Source organism: Colletotrichum scovillei, assembly GCF_011075155.1.
Source record: "Colletotrichum scovillei strain TJNH1 chromosome Unknown Contig00007, whole genome shotgun sequence".
NCBI lineage: Eukaryota > Fungi > Ascomycota > Sordariomycetes > Glomerellales > Glomerellaceae > Colletotrichum > Colletotrichum scovillei.
This window is the reverse complement of record NW_023336265.1, coordinates 1408203-1429757: the sequence shown is the minus strand read 5'-3', so window position 1 is coordinate 1429757 and position 21555 is coordinate 1408203. Positions and strand designations below refer to the sequence as shown.

General features: G+C 53.0%; 4 protein-coding genes across 4 annotated transcripts; all 4 read left to right on the top strand.

Moving 5' to 3' along the window:
• The first annotated feature begins 1516 nt into the window (after window positions 1-1516).
• Window positions 1517-9055, top strand: HER10_EVM0001688 (acyl transferase). Its single transcript, XM_035471428.1, has one exon. The coding sequence runs from the start codon at window positions 2376-2378 to the stop codon at window positions 8685-8687; it is 6312 nt and encodes a 2103-aa protein (XP_035331226.1). The 5' UTR covers window positions 1517-2375; the 3' UTR covers window positions 8688-9055.
• Window positions 9056-9887: 832 nt separating this feature from the next.
• Window positions 9888-12203, top strand: HER10_EVM0003576 (guanine deaminase). Its single transcript, XM_035473248.1, has 2 exons — window positions 9888-10801; window positions 10924-12203. Exons 1-2 carry the CDS (start codon window positions 10480-10482, stop codon window positions 12075-12077), a joined length of 1476 nt encoding a protein of 491 aa, XP_035331361.1. The 5' UTR covers window positions 9888-10479; the 3' UTR covers window positions 12078-12203.
• Window positions 12204-12656: 453 nt separating this feature from the next.
• HER10_EVM0003756 (uncharacterized protein) lies at window positions 12657-16220 on the top strand (the record flags this gene model as incomplete). Its single annotated transcript, XM_035473420.1, has 1 exon — window positions 12657-16220. One exon carries the CDS (start codon window positions 12657-12659, stop codon window positions 16218-16220), a length of 3564 nt encoding a protein of 1187 aa, XP_035331375.1.
• A 2333-nt stretch (window positions 16221-18553) lies between these two features.
• HER10_EVM0010758 (manganese lipoxygenase) lies at window positions 18554-20439 on the top strand (the record flags this gene model as incomplete). Its single annotated transcript, XM_035480208.1, has 2 exons — window positions 18554-18919; window positions 18979-20439. The coding sequence occupies 2 exons, from the start codon at window positions 18554-18556 to the stop codon at window positions 20437-20439; spliced, it is 1827 nt and encodes a 608-aa protein (XP_035331816.1).
• Window positions 20440-21555: the final 1116 nt, after the last annotated feature.

Sequence of the window (21555 nt, the reverse complement as noted above, 5' to 3'; positions counted from 1 at the left end):
GATGTTGACCGCCTTTCAACCGGCCAGGGAGTTGCGGGAACGTAACGGGGGGCCCGGGAGTACATTGTACTTGGTGGGATTCCGCATATCAGGATCTTCTAGGGTCCAAGTCGAAGTGGGCGACACCTTTTTCGCAACTCCCGTTCAGCGAGGCGACTCGATACAAGGAAGGGGCGAGGTTGGAAAACTTCTTTTCCTTTCCTTGCAAGTGCTGCTCTGAGAGGCAAGTCGGCATCGAGCGATGTCGCGCAGCAGAACCCGAGATGGCCCGCGACGGCGCGATAGTTTTGGGCTCGTTATCGTCCGTTTGTTGCATCCGGGGTAGCAGCTCGGCATCTTATCGGCGCGCGCGACAAGTGCGATTTGTCTGGCATCAGCACTGATGTTGAAAGGTGTGGTGTAAGTCTAGGCCCAAGAGCCGAAATGATGCCATTTGGCCGAGGATTCGTGCGTCCATTGATCCAGCACCTCGAAAAAGAGACGAGACCGGTCCGATGGGCTAAGAGTTGGCGGCAAAGATCCGGAGGCAAGATGGTATTCTGCGTAGACACGATCCGTTGTGGTTGCGGCGTCCCGCCATCATCCAAGTGTGGCTTGGGAGGGAAACTTGGGAAGAGGATGCTTGGATGAGTGGAAGTGAGGTCGAAGGAGGTTGCGAGGCAATGTACCGGTACATTGGCGCCCGTTCTCCAACAGCGGAACCCTTGCGGATCACTCGGGCTGCATGAAGTCGAGGGTGGAGCTGGAGGGGTGGATTGGGGTGTACGACCATCCCCAACAGAACTAAAAAATTTGGCGAGACATTGAGATTTGAGACTTTGGAGAGATGCAGAGGCAGAAAAAGAGACGGGAGAGACGATGCTCCATACGAATACTTACCTTACAGGACACACACAGACAATTGGATTGATTGGCATTGGCACGCGTACCCGTAGCAATTGGTCACTCGGCCGCGCGACCAGGCAGGCACCGCTTGACGCCAGCGAACGGCCAACTGCCACCTCCCCTGTTCTTTCCGCTCTTGAATCCTGAGAGCTGTGGTGCCTCTTGCCTTGAGCCAGGAAAAGGTACAAAGTACGGAGTATACCTAGGTAATGGGTACTTTCCACCCGTCAGCCCGTACCTGCCTTGCAAGCGCAATGGAAGGAAGTGAAGCAGATGGGGCCAAGCGTGGCAGGTACGCAGTACGTACCTACCCAAGATGCGGTCCAACGTGCCTTTCCTCCGTCAGCCCGAACCAACTGGATTCATTCCAATCCAATGTCCCAAAAATGACCCCGGCCTAATTTTTCTAATCGTTGAGTTCCATCTCGTCTTCTCTGCGTATCGGGGCCATGTACCTGTCCCTGTCCTGGGTACATCCCCTTTCTACCCCTCGTAGACACACCAAAAGTGACCCAAACTGGGCCAGGTACCTCCAATTACGTTGGTGGGATTGACCTCACTCTCACGAAAAGAAAAACAGAAAAAAGGGTCGAGAAGCAGGAGGTACTTCGTACGGATACTTGGCCCAAAGGTTGGATCCATCAAATTCATCCACTTGAACACATCCACACACCGCACACCACAATCAACGTACCTACACACCACACACGCCATGCTTCTCTGAGTCTCCCTCCTCAATGATGGCGTGAAAGTACCAAGTCCCGGTCCTCAATCCCACAATCCCAATCAATCCATGTCCACTTATTGAGACAGACCCGGGAAGACAGACACACGCACACACGCACACACAGACGCTCCTCACTCAACTCAACTCAACTCTCACTCCCCCAAGAAAGTCAGCAGGGACCCAGACCAGACCCGGGCCGCAGTAGAAAAAAAAAGTCCAAAGGGATACACTTCAATTGCCTCGCCTTCCCACCATAACCTCTTCCAAGAACCCTCCCAACCTTCCCTTGCTCACCATCCCACTCTTCTTTAAGCTGCCATCTGCCACTCTCTTGCTCTTCCCTCCCACAACTCCACGTCAAGGACAGAACTTGCAGGCAGTCTTCTCGTTTCTTTTTCTTGTCCTTTATAGACCACCAATTGCTCTCGGATAATAGGAGAGAAAGCTCTAGACGACCACCCACGCTCAATACCTAAAGATACGACATTACTGCCGCACACTTCCTCCCTCTTCCCCCGCCATACCGGAGCATCTTGAACTAGCTGCCTCCTGCTCTTTGCTGAGTTTACGGAGTCACACACAAGGTAAGCCATCTTGCTGTTTTCCCCATCTTCTGCTGGAGAAAACATCTCTGGATCGGCAGGGGAAAGAGGCGGTAAAAAAACAAGCACTCTTCGGCTAACAAACGTGGCGAGCAAAGCTCCATTCGTAGCACGAAAAAACTTCACACCCATTCTTGATACCCCCCAAAACCGTCATCACCATGTACGGCACTGGAACAGGCCCTCAAACGGGCGTTTCTACCCCTCGATCCAACGCTTCTCTGCGACCTCTCACTCTCCGCCACGGTTCTCTCGAGACCTCCCTCCTCGTACCGACCGCCCTGCACTTCCACGCCTCTCAATTGAAGGACCGCTTCAATGCCACTCTCCCCACCGCCACAGATGAGCTTGCTCAAGATGACGAGCCTTCATCCGTTGCAGAGCTGGTCGCAAGATACATGGGCTTCGTCGCCGACGAGGTCGAGAAGGGCGAGGATGACGAGTCAGGCTCTTACGAAGAGGTCCTGAAGCTCGTCCTTAACGAGTTCGAGCGCGGCTACCTCCAAGGCAACGAGGTTCACGCCCTCGCCGCCACGCTGCCCGGCATTGACGCCAAGAAGTTGGTTGTTATCCGCAGCTACTACCAAGCCAGACAGACCACTGGTCGCTCCATCAAGGCCTACGGATCTGCGCTCTTCCGCGCATCCGATGATGGCTCCGCCGATATCTACACCATTTTCGGCGGTCAGGGCAACATCGAGGAGTACTTCGAGGAGTTGCGCGAGATCTACAAGACCTACAACCCCTTCGTCGGCGAGCTTATTTTGAACGCTGCCGAGCTCCTTCAGAACCTTTCCAAGCACCCCGAGGCTGAGAAGCTTTACCCCAAGGGCTTGGATATCATGAGATGGCTTGAGAGCGAGGACGCGACCCCCGATGTCGACTACCTCATCTCAGCGCCCGTCAGCTTCCCCTTGATTGGTCTCGTTCAGCTTGCGCACTACGAGGTCACTTGCAAGGTTTTGGGTGTTCACCCTGGTCTGCTCCGCGACCAGATCAGCGGTACGACTGGTCACTCCCAGGGCATTGTGCTCGCTGCCATCACTGCCGCCGCCGAGTCCTGGGAGTCGTGGAAGGAGCTTGCCCCTTCTGCGCTCACCATCCTCTTCTGGATCGGTGCTCGCAGCCAGCAGGTGTTCCCCCGCACCTCGTTGACGCCCACCATGCTGAGAGAGTCGGCCGACAACGGCGAGGGTACTCCCACGCCCATGCTCAGCATCAGAGACCTCTCCCAGGCTGAGGTCCAGAAGCACATCGATGCGACCAACAAGTACCTTCCCGCCGACCGTCACATTTCCATCTCCCTGATCAACAGCCCGCGCAACCTGGTTGTCACGGGTCCTCCCATCTCCTTGTACGGTCTCAACGCGCAGCTCCGCAAGGTCAAGGCTCCCACGGGCTTGGACCAGAACCGTATCCCCCACACCCAGCGAAAGCTCCGCTTCGTTCACCGCTTCCTGCCCATCACTGCACCCTTCCACAGCAAGTACCTTGCTGAGGCGACGGAGCTCATTGACGAGGACTTGAAGAACATCAAGATCCCCTCCAAGTCTCTGGGCACTGCGGTCTTCGACACCAACACTGGCAAGGATCTCCGTGAGGCCGGCGACAGCAACATTGTCCCTACCCTCATCCGTCTCATTACCAGAGACCCCGTCAACTGGGAGAAGGCCACCGTCTTCCCCCAGGCGACTCACGTCCTTGACTTTGGCCCTGGCGGTATTTCTGGTCTCGGTGTTCTCACCAGCCGAAACAAGGAGGGTACTGGTGTTCGCGTTATCCTCGCTGGCTCCGTTGATGGCTCCATCACCGAGGTCGGCTACAAGCCCGAACTCTTCGACCGTGATGAGGAGCACGCGGTCAGATACGCCGTGGACTGGGTTAAGGAGTTCGGTCCTCGCTTGGTCACCACATCTAACGGCGATACCTACGTCGATACCAAGATGAGCAGACTTTTGGGTCTTCCTCCCATCGTCGTCGCTGGTATGACTCCTTGCACGGTCCCCTGGGACTTCGTCGCCGCCACCATGAACGCTGGCTACCACATCGAGTTGGCTGGTGGTGGTTACTTCGACCCCAACATGATGACCGCCGCTTTGCGAAAGATTGAGGGTGCCATCCCGGCTGGACGTGGTATTGGTGTCAACTTGATCTACGTCAACCCCCGTGCCATGCAATGGCAAATCCCCATGCTCGGAAGACTCAGAGCTGAGGGTGTTCCCATTGAGGGTCTGACCATCGGCGCCGGTGTTCCTTCCGTCGAGGTTGCCCAGGAGTACATCGACACCTTGGGTCTCAAGCACATCAGCTTCAAGCCCGGCTCCGTCGACGCTATCCAAGCTGTCATCAACATCGCCAAGGCCAACCCGACCTTCCCCGTCCTCCTGCAGTGGACTGGTGGTCGTGGAGGTGGCCACCACTCTTACGAGGATTTCCACCAGCCTATTCTTACCATGTACCCTCGCATTCGTCGCCAGGAGAACATCATCCTGGTTGCTGGCAGTGGTTTCGGTGGCGCCGAGGATACCTACCCGTACCTCACTGGTGAATGGTCGAAGAGCTACGGCTACCCTCCCATGCCCTTCGATGGTACTCTGTTCGGTAGTCGTATGATGGTCGCCAAGGAGGCCAAGACCAGCCCTGCTGCCAAGCAGGCCATCATCGACGCCCCTGGTGTTGAAGACAGCGAGTGGGAGAAGTCCTACACTGGGCCTACCGGTGGTGTCGTTACTGTTCTGTCCGAGATGGGTGAGCCTATTCACAAGCTTGCTACTCGTGGTGTCCTCTTCTGGGCCGAGATGGACAAGAAGATCTTCTCCCTCCCCAAGGAGAAGCGTGTCGCTGAGCTGAAGAAGAACCGCGACTACATTGTCAAGAAGCTCAACGACGACTTCCAAAAGGTTTGGTTTGGTCGCAACCGCGCTGGCCAGGCTGTTGACTTGGAGGACATGACCTACGGCGAGGTTGTCCGCCGCATGGTCGACTTGCTTTACATCCGTCACGAGCAGCGCTGGATCGACCCTACTTTTATCAGACTCACTGGTGACTTCATCCGCCGTGTTGAGGAGCGCTTCACCTCCAAGCCTGGCCAGGTCGCCCAGCTCCAGGACTTCAAGGACCTCCAGACTCCTTACGAGACTGTTGAGAAGATTCTCTCGCACTACCCCGACGCCGAGACTCAGCTCATCAACGCCCAGGATGTCCAGCACTTCTTGATGCTCTGCCTCCGTCCCATCCAGAAGCCCGTCACTTTCATCCCTACCCTGGATGAGAACTTTGACTTCTACTTCAAGAAGGACTCCCTGTGGCAGTCTGAGGACCTCGGCGCCGTCATTGGCCAGGATGTTGGACGTACCTGCATTCTCCAGGGACCTACTGCTGTCAAGTTCTCCAAGGTCATTGACGAGCCCATCAAGGACATCCTTGACGGTATTCACAAGACGCACGTTGAGTACTTGACCAGAGACCTTTACAAGGGCGAGAAGAAGGCCATTCCCACCATTGAGTACTTTGGTGGCAAGCTCATCGAGACTGAGATCCCCGTCGAGGATGTTGATGGCCTCACCGTCTCCTACGATGATGCCCACAAGAACACCTACCGCCTCTCCACCTCGCCTTCCGCGACCCTTCCCAGCCTCGATGCTTGGTTGGCCCTGCTTGCCGGTCCCGATCGCAGCTGGCGCCACGCTCTTCTGACCTCTGAGGTTGTTGTTCAGGGCCAGAAGTTCCAGACCAACCCTCTCAAGCGTATCTTCGCACCCACCCGCGGTCTCTTCGTTGAGATCCACAACCCCAAGGATGCGAAGAACACCAAGATCATTGTCAAGGAGCAGCCTCGCCACAACCAGTACGTCGATGTCATTGAGGTCAAGCTGGAGGGCAAGAACGAGATCGTTGTCAACATGATCAAGGACACCACTGCTCTTGGCAAGCCCGTTGCCCTGCCTCTCAAGTTCACCTACCACCCCGAGGCCGGTTACGCTCCGATCCACGAAGTCATGGAGGGTCGCAACGACCGCATCAAGGAGTTCTACTGGCGTGCGTGGTTCGGTGACGAGACCTTCAACCTCGATGCCGATGTCAGCAGCAAGTTCGACGGTGGCAAGGCGACCATCACCGGTGAGAGCATCAACGACTTCATCCACGCCGTTGGCAACACTGGCGAGGCCTTCGTTGAGCGTCCCGGCAAGACTGTCTACGCTCCCATGGATTTCGCCATCGTCGTCGGCTGGAAGGCCATCACTAAGCCCATCTTCCCTCGCACCATTGACGGTGACCTGCTCAAGCTTGTTCACTTGTCCAACGAGTTCCGCATGAAGCCTGGTGCTGAGCCTCTTAAGAAGGGCGATGAGGTCTCCACCACCGCTCAGATCAACGCCGTCATCAACCAGGAGTCTGGCAAGATGGTTGAGGTCTGCGGTACTATCTACCGCGACGGCGAGGCTGTCATGGACGTCACCTCCCAGTTCCTGTACCGCGGTGCTTACACCGACTACGAGAACACCTTCCAGCGCAAGATGGAGACGCCTATCCAGCTTCACTTGGCCACCAGCAAGGATGTTGCTGTTCTTAAGTCGAAGCAGTGGTTCAACACTGATGACTTGCCCCGTGACCTCGACCTCCTCGGACAGACGCTTACCTTCCGTCTTCAGAGCTTCTACCGCTACAAGACCAAGACGATGTACAGCAGCGTCTCCACCCAGGGCCAGGTTCTTCTTGAGCTCCCCACCAAGGAGATCATCCAGGTCGCCAGCGTTGATTACGAGGCCGGCCAGTCCAACGGCAACCCCGTTGTCGACTACCTCGAGCGCACTGGTGCTCCTCTCGACCAGCCCCTCCACTTTGAGAACCCCATCCCTCTCAGCGGTCGCACCCCTCTGCAGCTTCGCGCCCCTGCCACCAACGAGAACTACGCTCGTGTCTCTGGTGACTACAACCCCATTCACGTTTCTCGCGTGTTTGCCAACTACGCTGCCCTCCCCGGCACCATTACTCACGGCATGTACTCCAGTGCGGCTGTCCGTAGCTTGGTTGAGACCTGGGCTGCTGAGAACAACATTGGTCGTGTTCGCAGCTTCCACGCTTCTCTGGTTGGCATGGTCCTCCCCAACGACGACCTTCAGGTCAAGCTTCAGCACGTTGGTATGGTTTCTGGCCGCAAGATCATCAAGGTCGAGGCCAGCAACAAGGAGACTGAGGAGAAGGTTCTTCTCGGTGAGGCCGAGGTTGAGCAGCCTGTGACTGCCTACGTCTTCACCGGTCAAGGTTCCCAGGAGCAGGGCATGGGTATGGAGCTGTACGCCAGCAGTGACGTCGCCAAGGACGTCTGGGACCGTGCCGACAAGTACCTCCTGGACAACTACGGCTTCTCCATCACCAACATTGTCAAGAACAACCCCAAGGAGCTTACCGTATACTTCGGTGGCCCTCGCGGCAAGGCCATCCGCCAGAACTACATGGCCATGACCTTCGAGACTGTTGCCGCCGATGGAAGTATCAAGTCTGAGCGCATCTTCAAGGAGATTGACGAGAAGACCACCTCTTACACCTACCGCTCGCCCACTGGCCTGCTGTCCGCCACTCAGTTCACTCAGCCTGCCCTTACCCTAATGGAGAAGGCTAGCTTTGAGGACATGAAGTTCAAGGGTCTTGTTCCCCGTGACTGCACTTTCGCTGGTCACTCCTTGGGTGAGTACTCTGCCCTCGCCGCCTTGGCCGAGGTCATGCCCATTGAGAGTTTGGTGTCGGTCGTCTTCTACCGCGGCTTGACCATGCAAGTCGCTGTCGAGCGTGACGCCGCTGGCCGATCCAACTACTCCATGTGCGCCATCAACCCGAGCAGAATCTCCAAGACCTTCAACGAGGAGGCCCTGCAGTTCGTTGTCGACTGCATCTCTGAGGAGACTGGCTGGCTCCTTGAGATTGTCAACTACAACATTGCCAACATGCAGTACGTGGCTGCTGGTGACCTGCGCGCGCTCGACACCCTCACTGGCGTCACCAACTTCCTCAAGCAACAGAAGATTGACATTGAGGAGATGCGTGGCAACATCGACGAGGCCAAGGGTGCTCTCAAGGAGATCATCAAGGGCAGCGCCGAGGCTACCCTCAAGAAGCCCACGCCCCTGGAGCTCCAGCGTGGCTTCGCGACGATTCCTCTCCGCGGTATCGATGTGCCTTTCCACTCGACCTTCCTGCGGTCTGGCGTCAAGCCTTTCAGATCGTTCCTTCTCAAGAAGATCAACAAGACGACGATCGACCCTGCCAAGCTTGTCGGCAAATACATCCCCAACGTGACGGCGAAGCCTTTCGCCATCACCAAGGAATACTTTGAGGATGTGTACAAGCTGACCAACTCGCCCAAGATTGCTCAAATCTTGGCGAACTGGGATCAGTACACTCAGGACGGCCCTGGCCCCAACGGAGTCAACGGCCTCGCTGGTGAGCACGAGGGCCCTGGCGCCGCAGCATAAGCTGTGTGCGCAATTGACAGAAGGAGAAATCGGGCTATGGTATAACGAATGACTAAAAGAAGGAGGAGGGCATTGAATGACTCTAGACGGCGTAAGCGTTGTACAAATTAGGGATGTGGTTTCTTGATGACTGTTTTATCATGCTGCGTTTTAGAAAGCTTTGTGTTTGGTCATTACATGAAATGTTTGGGGCGTTTATTATTCTAGAGTTTTAATTGTGGCACAAGAAGAGAAACAGAGCAACCAAAGTTCAACAAGCTGTGTAAAGTTTCCGAGAGGCGTGTGATAAAATGTCCGATGGCACTGCTTTGTCTGACGGGCAAACAAGGCAGAGGGTGATACAATGACTGATGACTGGAAAACTAGTGGCAGCCGGCGAGCACAGCAGCTATTTTGACAGCGGGGGATCTACGAAGAGTGACTGCAGGGACCCGGGACACTGATGCTTCTCCCGACTGGCGCAGCATGCGGACGGAAGGGCGGGTCGGGTTCGACTACCCGTCTCGAGGGAAGGCGAGAACATGATGGCTTTGGGACGAGTCGGGATGGCGGTGGAGGACCATGTGGTTCTGTGATAATCAGCTACCTATCTAAGAGTGTCCCAAGAGTAAGACACGGCCATGTTGTGCCGCCCTAGCGAACAAAGGAACCTCGGAGCTTATCAGACTTATCAGGTGGTGGCTTCAATAGATCGAGGGGTGACTTGGAAAGGCTGAGGAACGGGGGTGATGTGGCTTGGAAGAGCTATGGTGGGAATGCTGGAGAGCTATCCGGATGGAGTCAAGCCGAGGGGGGAATGAAAGCTGCGGTCGGCCAGCGGCGAGCGCCGTGCGACGTGCGGCCGGTGCGTTGCGAAGTGGGGGGCGGGGCGCGCATTGGTCGTGGTGTTTGGCGGGCAGTTTGGGGTCGCAGTTCCGTAAGGTACCTCGAAAAGACTGGTATGCAATTGTAACCCAACAAATCCGATTCTAGACTTTTGGACTAGGACAGTTTTCTCCTGTTGTTGGTTTAGGTAGTCACATCCAGCTACACCGAGAGAGGAAAGCTTCTTTGCTTCGACACTTAGTACGTAGTCCCGTCGAGTTGGGCCCCTCCCCCTGTCAATCAGTCCGTCTCCGTATTCCGCGTCTTATCTCTTGGAGGGGTAAATTTAGCATCCTGGGGAGACCCGAACGAGGAAGGAGACGGCCGCCGGGCGGACTGCGTTTACCTTAACCTTGAGAAAAAGGACGAAGCACATGCTTTCTTTGGCAGCGCGTCATCTGTTGCACCGCATATATCTACCGTGTTCCCCTTCTCTTCCTTTTCTTTCCCCTTCGCTTTGTTTTTCGCTTTTGAAGAGAGGGGTTTTGGGAAACTTGAACCGAAGAGACGATACCCATCTTTTGCCTTTTCTGCCTTACCTCACTTACCTCATCCTCTCCGTACCACCTTTTGCAACGTACATCCCGTGACTGCTATTCTTTGAGGACATTGACCCAGCAATTGCCATTCCGGTCCGAGTCTCTGTGGTATCCTCGGTGAGAGGGCATTGTCAGCATTAGCGATCACCTGCGCCTTTTGAAGCACACGAAGAATTGGAAACAAAGAAGACAGAGAGAGCAACGTGGTGGGGGGTTTCGTTTCAACCGCCGCCGACTCTGCCGACGACAACCGAAGACCGAAGACAGATTATCCCGACGTCACGGCCACCTGCGAAATAGTCTACCACCAAACCTTCAATTTCAACCCCATTTTCCAGAGAGCTCGACATCTACCCTGGTCAAAAGAATAGACGGTTAGCAGTAACATAATGGGCGACATGATCCGGGACCTACCGCCCGCCGGCGCCAGCGCAACAGCAACCGAAACTCACACTCCCACGCAAGCGCAGTCGCAGCCGCGTAATAAGCTCTTCCTCGGCTCCTTCATCCACTCAAAGACAAAGGAGCAGCTCGAGTACCTGCACGGCGCGGCCGTCTGCGTCGATGCCGCGGGAACGATTGTCGCTATCGAAGCGGAGTGCGATTTGAAGAGGGCCGAGGCGGAGGTTCTGCCGCGGTTGGGATGGACAGTTGACGATGTCGAGGTTCGTGTTGGCAAGGAGGGGCAGTTCTTCTTTCCTGGGTTCATTGGTATGTTCAGACTCATCCTTTCTTTTCGTGCGCCCGGGATAATGATCATCTGTCTCGGGATGCTCTCCCGCCCGCAGTGAGACATCGTACCCAGAAGCTAACCAAACCCCCACCACAACCAGATACCCACGTCCACGCATCACAATACCCCAACGTCGGCATCTTTGGAAAATCAACCCTCCTCGACTGGCTAAACACCTACACCTTCCCCCTCGAATCCTCCCTCGCCGACCAGAAAAAGGCAAAACGCGTCTACACGGCCTGCGTGAAACGCACCCTCGCCCACGGCACCACCACCTCGGCATACTACGCCACAATCGACGTCGCCGCGACGAACCTCCTCGCCGATATCTGCCTCGCACTCGGCCAGCGCGCGTTCGTCGGGCGTGTATGCATGGACCGCGAAGGGTTGTGCCCGGAGTACTACAAGGAAGAGTCCGCGGCCGATTCGCTGCGCAAGACGAGGGAGAGCGTGGAGCATATCCGGCGGATCGACCCGGCGTTTGAGCTCGTTGCGCCGGTGCTCACGCCGAGGTTTGCGCCGGCTTGTTCGGGGGAGGCGATGAGGGGGCTGGCGGGGTTGCAGCGGGAGTTGGATGTGCTCGCGCAGACGCATATTTCGGAGAACGAGGGGGAGATTGAGCTTGTGAAGGAGCTGTTCCCCGAGGCGGAGAGTTATACGGATGTGTATGACAGCCATGGGTTGTTGGGTGAGAAGATGGTGCTCGCGCACGCGATTCATTTGTCGGAGAAGGAGGCGGATGCGATTGCGGAGAGGGGCGCGAAGGTGTCGCATTGTCCGTGTAGTAACAGCTCCATCACGAGCGGTGCGGCGCGGGTGCGGTGGTTGTGGGATAAGGGGATTGATGTCGGGTTGGGGACGGATATGAGCGGTGGGTATAGTCCTAGTATACTCGAGGCGGCGAGGCAGGCTGCTTTGGTGTCACGGCATGTTGCGATGGGGTTGAAGGGGGAGGAGAAGGAGAGGGCCAAGTTGACGGTTGAGGAGGTTTTGTATCTTGGTACGAGGGGCGGTGCGAAGGTTGTTGGGTTGGGTGGGAAGATTGGCGGGTTTGAGGTTGGATTGCAGTGGGATGCTCAGCTTATTGGGCTGCCTGTCGTTGATGAGGATGGAGAGCAGGAGGAGGATGGGAATGTTGATGTGTTTGGGTGGGAGAGCTGGGAGAATCGGGTTGCGAAGTGGGTGTTTAATGGAGATGATCGGAATACCAAGATGGTTTGGGTCAAGGGGCGGATGGTGCATTCGAGGAAGTAGATGACCACAGAGTTGTTACGGTAGAAGGGAGGCATGAGATATATGGCGTTTGGTTACCTACCTACTTACTTGCTGGATGGTTTGATATCACTTGAAGTATTGGACTACCTTTAGATGTATAATGAAGCTCAGAGCTGTTCATGGAAATCTCCAACAACCAGTCTTTCGTCGTGACAATTGCAGTGCAAGAAAAGTCGTCCAATCCGGCAATGCATGAGCAACTTGAACTTGATTGGGCGAGTCTGAATGCGCGTCAGATCACGAGGGAGGCGCGGTTTCCAATGAAGTCGAACTTGCCATATCACAATCAGGCTGCGTCTTGCCAAGCGACACCCGCAACCGACGTCTCTCCCGACTCTCCCCTCACGTCCATCTTCCCTTCTGCATCGTCTAGTTCTGCCTGTCTCTGGGTGTATCGTCGTCGTCTGTTCCCTCTTTGCTCCTCTCTTGACCAAATCCCTCGGCGGGTATCACGCGACCCGACCCCTCAACGATCCTAGCCACTGTTAGACTCTTGATTCTCCCTTCCTCGAAACAACCTAGCTTACCTACTGGCCTAGTCACCAGAAACGGCCCGCCATGGCCGGCCTCGAAGGCATCGCGGGCCTCAGCCTCGCCTGCAACGTCATGCAGCTCATCAGCTTCGGCCACGAGGCCATCTCGATGTGTCGACGTATCCACGAAAGCGGCTCCCCCGAACCTGGTCTTTCTGAACACGCCGAGAGTCTCAAAGCCGTGTGCGATGGTTTGGAGAAGTCCTTGGGCAAAAGGCCGACGCCCGTTGCTACTACTGCTCCCACTTCCGCCGCCACCAGAGCACCGACAATGGAAAAGCGACTTCTCGAACTTGCCGCCAAGTGTGTCAAGAATGCCAGAGACCTGCAGGAGGAGATGAAGTTTCTGTCTCCTAGTCAACCAGGCAAACTTGGAGCGCTGGTCGCTGCGCCAAAGATACTGTGGCGGAAGAGGAGACTTGAGAGACTCAAGGGGAATCTGGATGACGCGCAGAGACTCATGGACACGTCGGTTCTCGAGCGTCTGTTCGCCAGAGCAGAGGCACTCTACCAAGCGAACAATAAGGGCTTTACAGATCTGAGTAAAGAGCTCCAGCGATTCATCACAGACCATGCGGCTTCGAATAGCATCCTTCGAACTGTCGTTGAGACACATGCGAAGGAAATTCAAGACCACGTCACCATGGCATCCTCGAAGACGCAGAATGAAATCAAGTCACACGTGTCCCTCAAACTTTCTAGTCATGAGATTTCTATCATGAATCATGTTTCATCATCTGCCCAGGATGTCCAGGATACTTTTTCACAGAGGATGACGTCAAGAGAGGACTCAAAGGCCAAAGAACTGGCCTTCCAGCAACTTTTGAAAAGTCTCAAGTATCCGGGAATGAACGAGCGAAGGAACCAGATTTCGCCAACGCACCCAAAAACTTTTCGTTGGATCTTCAGTAACACATTTCAGTTCAACGACTGGGATTCGGGCAGTGACGGGGAGTCAGAATGGCTCGCAGAAGACGATTCCAGCACACACAGCGATGAGCCTGCCGAGGTTGATTCAACGATCATTTGGTCAGAAGATTCAGTCGAGTCGTCGGGCAGCTTCAGAAGCTCCAAACCTTCTCTTGAATCAACTAAGCCTCAACCTTGGGATAGTTTCGTCGATTGGCTGAAAGACGACCCGCGTAAAATTTACTGGATTAGTGGCAAACCCGGATCTGGGAAGAGCACACTGATGAAATACATCGAAACAAATGACAGCAATATCAAAAGCCGCGAACCGGCTATTCGAATTTTATCACATTACCTGTGGAGACCTGGTACCTTTATGCAACAGAGTATAAAAGGACTGCTCTGTTCTCTGCTTCATCAAGTTCTGTCCGAAGACGAGAGAACCTCAATGGAAGTTTTGAAGAGGCAGCCGTATATATTGAGGAAAGATGCAGACACCGACTGGACTGCACGAGAGCTTGAGATCACCCTTTTGTATGTGCTACGAAACTCGGCCTACCTACACTTGGTGCTATTGGATGGCTTGGATGAAGTCGCCGATACACCAGATGAAGGAGTTTGCCGACTTTTGAGCCTCATAAACGACCTTGTCATGTCAAATCGAGTCAAAGTCTGTGTCTCTAGCCGTCCCGAGCCAGCCTTGAAGCGCGTACTCGAAAAGCACCCGATGCTCAAGATGCAGGATCTGAACAATCGAGATATCCACTTGCTCACGCGAGAACGAATTGAGGCCATGCAATTTGACGCCAACAATTACACGACCAACCATTTGTCCAACCTCATCTGTGAGAAGGCCGAAGGAGTTTTCATCTGGGTCATTCTGGTCTTAAACAGTCTCAAACGAGGTCTCGACAACTACGATGATATGGACACTCTTTACAGTCGCGTAGAGTCCCTGCCCAAGGACCTGACGAAACTGTATAAGGAGATGTGGTCCCGAATGAAGGAAGATAGCGACCTCTATCGAAGGAAAACAGTCTTGCTTTTTTATATGGCTATTGAATATAAGACACACTCTGAAAGTGCTCTTATTTGGCACGGTAACGCCAACCTCCTTGGTCTTGCCATTTCTACAGACGATGAGATGCTGGAGTCCTTCATGGCCAGTCATGGCTGGGAGCTACCCGATGCGGAATTACTCTGGCAAAAGTGGCATCGCTTAGGGAGAAGACTACCAGCGATGTGTGCCGGACTACTGGACATAACTAAGCCCGAAGAGGCTTTCACGTCCCCCAATTGCAACGAAAATAAATTCAAGCCTTGGGGCAAAACAGGCATTGGTTTCACGCACCGGACAGCTGTCGATTTTATTTGTGCCAGCGAGGAGGGTAAAGAACTTTTCGGCCCTTACGTTCCGAAGAAAGGCGACCTTGTTTCACGGGCGATAAAGACATACCTGATGTTACGGCGTATCATCAATAGAACAGATATCTCAACCATTGCCGCTTCTAACAAAACCCATCTGTCACTAAAATACGACGGGACCGGAAAATCATTCCCGAGCTTATGGCACTTCCAATATCTGGCCGAGTTTTCATCACGCGAAACCGTACATAATCTGCTTTCGTTCACATATCAGTGTCTCGAAATCATAGGGCTAAACTTGGAAAATCAGGTATCGACATCAGACTTAGCGAAGCCGCATCATCGTTTTTTAGCAAAAGCGTTCCATAACACAGCATTCGTCGACTGGGCCGAGGAAACACTGCAGGCAGCCACGGCAGGTATCGAAGAAGTGACCTTAATAGAGTCGCTTGCTCTCCGAGGCGGGTGCGAAGGCATTGTAACTTTTGGTCCGCGTGGCATACTAGAAGGCAATTCTTTTCGGCTTTCAATGATTCAAAGAGTACTTAGAAAGTACTCGAATACCCGACGAGGTTTGAATGATGATATCAATCGACCACTCCAGCTGGCCTGCTACAGGGATGTCTCAATGGCGTGGCGTTGTGTTTTGAGGCACACTCTGGAAGTACTTTTGAGGTGGAACCGCTTCTCCTCGCTTGCGGATGATGCGGAACGGTCGCGATTGTGGTCAGACATAGTGGAGGTCATTCATTCCTTCTTGTCGGCAAATGTACTGGAAGACTTCAATGGCCAAAAGTACATCATTTCCATTGAACCGTCAAACGGCCAAGTCAGTTCAATATCAGAACATATAGATTACAGAGTGACAGCGAAGGAAGTAGAAGTTGTTTTCGAAGTTAACAACGCAGCTATGCTAGCAGGCATCACTGAGGCGGCTCAAAACGTTCTAGGCTCAGTCTCTCTGTCGAAACTTCCCCTAAAACCAGGGTATTGTCCAATAGCGTCACCAAAGCTTGTTTCTGATCAAGGAGGACGGCCGGGGGGTTTTAGAAGTTATAATGAGATTTTGCAAGACGGAAGCATGGATGGGCAGCGACTACTCAGGCTAATATTCAGTGGAAAGTTACCAACATTAGACCACTTGATGTCTGAATCTGGTGGGCCCTTCGTTCTACGGGTACGAAACATAGGTTATCACTGGGGACATTCCTCAGCGCTTCAAGCCGTCGGTCATGAGCTCGGCGCCGTGAATGAGGATTATATATGTTACCACGATGAGCTAAGAGGAGGGGGGGGGCCTAGAGTAATAAGATAGGATGAAAGTAGATTCCCCCCTGAAGACTATTGAGCGGTTCTTCACTTACTATATTACCTTCTGCATTTTGCCGGCATTAAAACCCGGGTAAAGTTTCCATTCCCCTAGTGTATAACGGTTCATATCGATGCAGGGAAGACACGGCTAAGGAAGCCTGAATTAATTGGGTAGTCATTGTGGCTCGGCTTCTTTGCACGCCTGAGTTCTGGCCATTTTACAACTTTCCATCAAATCAAGTACACATGTTACACATTTCGTAGTAATAGATCCCTCTCTGAACTCACTTGTATCTGCTCCCCCGGGACCTTGGTAAGGATGACCTCCTGTCTATGAAAGCTTCACAGCCATTGGAGTTCTTGAACCCGAACTCACGTGTGTCGCTATTATTTTCTGAAAATGACATTCAAGTTGTACACTGCCTTGATCCTCAGCGTGGAACACATCTCTTGTAACCTGCATTACCGTTGCTACCGTTGCTCTGGTCTGATCAAGTAAATTGTATTCCGATTGGACATGGACGTCGTCCAATTTCAAGATGAAAGAATCTCTCAGCGTACTCACTGCTAGCCTTGAAAAAATTCCAAGTCCGACCTGTCAGAAATATTTCAACGATGGGACGCAGCAGAGAAGAAGGCTTTTGCTATCGGCTAAGCTTTCCTTCGCAACTGACCACAGGCTATAATAGGTCCATATACCCTTAGAGCTGCAGCTGATATGTTGTTTCTTTGCGAATCAACACCGTTGGAAGAAAGTTTAGGGTTTACTGAACACGAGTGGATTTCCTTAGCCCTCAGCACACGCATTACATTCCGCATCGTGCCATTGTGATGCGGTAAGCTGACGGCAGGGAATCGAGTGACACAAATGCGCCAGCCCCCATACGATAAGTCTGTAGCATCTACAAACAATGAATCACATGAACCTTCCAATACTGCTCAATGAATCAGCTAACAGATGGAATTCGATTATCGAGCAGACTGTTTGATCCCCATCACTCGCAATTCCCTCCAGTCTGCGATGACTCGCATGGCTCAGTCACATCTCTATTCGCCAAGCACACCGGAAATCACAATGCCTAATAAGGTTTTCAGCTCGCACCCAGAGGTATCCTTTTACTACGCTCCCGGAGGCCTTCTGTTCGTACTTGCTATACCTCTAGTATCTGCATCAAAGGAATCACATGGGTATGGTGATCAGGATCTGTTTGGCCATGTTACGAACGCGGGGTTCTTACACTTTGCCTCCTCGTGAAACTTCCGCGTGATCTTGGAGAGCAATGAGGCGCAGCTTGGCGAAAAGGACGAACGCCTCCATGCGATCAGTACTGGGATGATCGTGAGGTAAGTAGTTGACGGTAAGCATCAAAGAGACGTACTTTATCCAGACTCGGTTAGTCTTGTGCCTCCATTCGAGCCTTCTCTAGTTTGCTGCGCCGTTGGACAGTAACATTCTTCAAGTCATGTCACCCGGTCTAGCAAGTCATGTCTAAGACTATTTGAGCTATTTGTTTGAGAGGGGTCAGACCCGATCGCTTCTTCATCACAGCCGCGATATGGATTCCTCCGGCAGTAGCTACCGGCGGCTGAGTCCTCGGGGCAGAGTTTAATCTTTGGCTACTGCAAATCGAATTTGAAAAATCGGGCAGGTAGCAGGGGTGTCTACAGAAATTTGTATAGAGCGCTTGCAGTTAAGTGTCAGAAGTAAACCGAGACGGCTGCGGCTTGAGGGAACTGGAATCATCCAGCAAGGCAATCAAAGCTCTGAGCATGTATTGGAGTCAAGTTTCAGTCGTTCAAGTAGACACGCTATGAGCCCATTTTGTGACGATCAAAGGCTAGAGTTTTGAGTGAGGTGAGGCAGCCTGTTTGAAACTCTTGAACCTATTCAATGTCACCGTTCTAGTAGAGGACTGCGCAGTTTGGAGACAATAGTCTTAGACAGATAACACCCATCATGTATGCGTTGCACAATGTCGGGTGATGAATGGAGAATCGTTCAATCTATTGAGACATTCGGGCGAGGATATGCGGGTTGCAGTTACACAAGCCACACGGTAGCATGCTTGCGATGCGGCGATTGGATCAGCTGTGCGGAACGGTTAGCAATGATCGGCGTAGGAGGGATGGCAATGTGCAATGGGAATCGAATGCGGCCCCTTTGGAGCTTTCCCTTGCGGATGTATTTCTGCCAAACAACGTTATATAATTGCTAGAGTCTGAAGAGGTTGGAAGTGAATTAATGGCCTTTATCTTCAGCAACAACATTGTAATTTATCAATCCAGCTATTCCTATGGCGCTCTGTTCTCAATAGACCTTCGACAGCGATCACAAATATGAGACTTTATTTCACCTTCAGCACGATGGTGGCAGTTGCTAGCGTCAGCGCAACCAGCAGCACCTCACTATCCGCCACAACTACTGTCAACCCGACAACTGCGTCAACACAGCAGCCGGCCCCGACCAGATATACTCTGCCCAATGAAGACAGTGACCGTTCGTCAAGGGCAGAGGAAATCAAACTCAAGCAACAGATAACCACCTACGGAGAACCACTGATAGGAGATACATCATTCTTTCCCAATGGATCGTTAGGAACCCAGATTTCTTTGCGCGATCAGAGCTTGTGGTTGAAGGATTCGGAACCTGTTGCTCGATTTGCGATCAATGAAAGTGCCGCGGCGCTTGAAGACATTACAAAGGTAGCTCAAATTCTTTTCATTGATGCGAATAATTGTTTGGCTGATATCCATGTTTCAAGCATGGTGGCCTTAAGCGTCTCGAGGACTTCAAAATCCTCTATGATGGTCACTGGTCAGGATCGGTTCCTGGCGGCATCGCCAGAGGCCAGTTCAGCAACTTTTCGTCGGACCTTTTGTTCGCTATGGAGCGCCTCTCGACCAACCCTTACATCATCCGTCGTCTGAACTACAAAAAAGACAAACTACCGTTCACTCTTGGCGACAAGACAGTCAAGAAAATTACTGGAACCTCTCTTGACTCGCTTCATAGGGACGGTCGTCTATTCCTAGCCGACCACAGCTACCAGACAAAGTACATCGCTCAAAAAGACCGATACTCGGCTGCGTGTCAAGTGCTGTTCTACCTTGACAAGCGCTCCGACCACTTTCTTCCTCTTGCCATCAAGACCAATGTCGGCACTGACCTTACATACACCCCCTTGGACACAGGCAATGAGTGGCTGCTGGCTAAGATCATGTTCAACGTCAACGACTTTTTCCACGGCCAAGTCTATCATCTGCTCAACTCCCATGACGTTGCTGAGATTGTCTATCTAGCTGCCCTTCGCACGCTCAGCAGCCGTCATCCTGTTCTAAACCTCCTGGAAAGGCTCATGTACCAGGCTTACGCTATTCGACCCATAGGCGACAGAGTGCTTTTCAACCCAGGCGGTTTCTTTGACCAGAACTTTGCCTTTTCAAATGTAGCCGTACGCCAATTCGGTGCAGAGTTCTATCCGACTGTCGCCGGTCCGTTCCAGAGGAACTACTTCGAGGATAACCTACGATCACGTGGCCTGTTACACTCGTCCTCCGGCCCGAAACTTCCTCATTTCCCTTTCTACGAAGATGGGAAAGAGATTATTGGAGTCATCCGGAAGTTCATGGAAGCTTTCGTCGGGGCAACCTACAACTCTGACCGAGTGCTGGCCAACGATTGGGAGTTGCAAGCTTGGATCACCGAATCTAATGGTCCTGCAAAGGTCATCGACTTCCCATCAGCGCCGCTGAGAAGCAGGAATCAGCTTATTGATATTCTAACCCACATGGCATGGTTGACTGGTGTGTCTCACCATGTCCTGAATCAAGGTGAGCCCGTGACGGCGTCTGGCGTGTTGCCACTTCACCCGCTTTCTTTGTACGCGCCTCTTCCGACTAAGAAGGGACGTATCGAAAGCCTTCTTCCTTGGCTCCCCAACGAGCAAAAGTCGGTTGACCAGATTACTCTTCTCGCACGTTTCAACAGGCCTCAGGTCGTCGAGAAGAACCAGACTCTGCGGTACATGTTCAACGCTGAAAGTCTTCTCGCCGGGACCACCAAGGCTATTGTGGTGGCAAATGACCGGTTCATGAAAGACATGGGTAGTATTAGCAGGAGGATCAGCGGCCGGCGGTTTGACAGCGAGGGTCTAAGTCAGGGCATGCCATTCATCTGGACCGGCATGGACCCTGGGGTGATTCCATTCTACCTGAGTGTTTAGAAACTGTTTGCACACAATTGGCCAACTTCTACGGTACCTTTGAATATGGGTCACGTAAGTGATTGGGCATGGACAATGATCAGGTTCAATCCCTGCGAGGGGATGTGGGCAAACGTCGATAATTAGCAATCGGCAACTACGATCCAGGCAAAGGGGACGCCGATAGGTTTAATAATACAACTCTAACCCATGGCACTATCTCCCCGACATCTGAAGTAAAGGGGGATGAGCATAAAGACCCAATATACCTAAGCTTGTCAAACTGGTAACAAGATCGATGCTCTGAGCACATTTGTGAGTATTCACTAGCCTCTGGATAACGGCTTGAGGTGCCCTTCTCAACGCCATGAGCGCAACATCTTTCAGTCCAATTCAAGCATTCAAAGGTGGAACCATCAATCTTCGGGCTCTATCAGTACAGAGCCTCCGTGGATTTAGACAGCTGCTGAGGACTTGGGAATCGTCGGAATATCATGGCAGCTGCCGCCGCGCCGCGGACTCCGGGACGGAGAAGTTGTGACTTTCCTAACGAAGATGGCAAGAGGTTCCGGGTCCCGAGTCAAGCTTCTTGGCAAATACTGACGTAACAAGGAAAAAGAGATGCGCATGAGTGGGTGCTGTGCCTGATTCCACGGGAACGATATGAGTCGTGTTGCTGTGAATTCAACTCTTGGCTCGGCCGGGTCCTCCTCGAGAATCCCCACCTTATAGAAATACTCTTGTGGGCTGGCAAGAGGTGAGAACTTGTTAGAAATAAGATTTACCACTTACGACTCTTCTCGCGGACTCCCAAGCTTCCTAGTAGGAATTATGGTACATGCAAAGTCATCATGGGTAAATACTCTGCAGGCCAAAAAGGACTGGCTGCTAAGAGTTGGGAGCTGAAAAGGGTTCCTAAGGCTGTTGATATCACACCGCGTCGGCTCAAATCCGACGCGCCACTCGGGGATTCTGCATAATACACTGCCGCTCCTCCAGGGGTCAGTCACCGGAAGTAGTCTGGGCTCTAGAAAATTCGCAACCACTTCGTCAGCAGATTTCAACAAGCGAGGGCTCTAGTTGATGCACCTTCTAGATTGAAGAACTTCTGGTAACTGTCGAATGGGACAGCTTCCG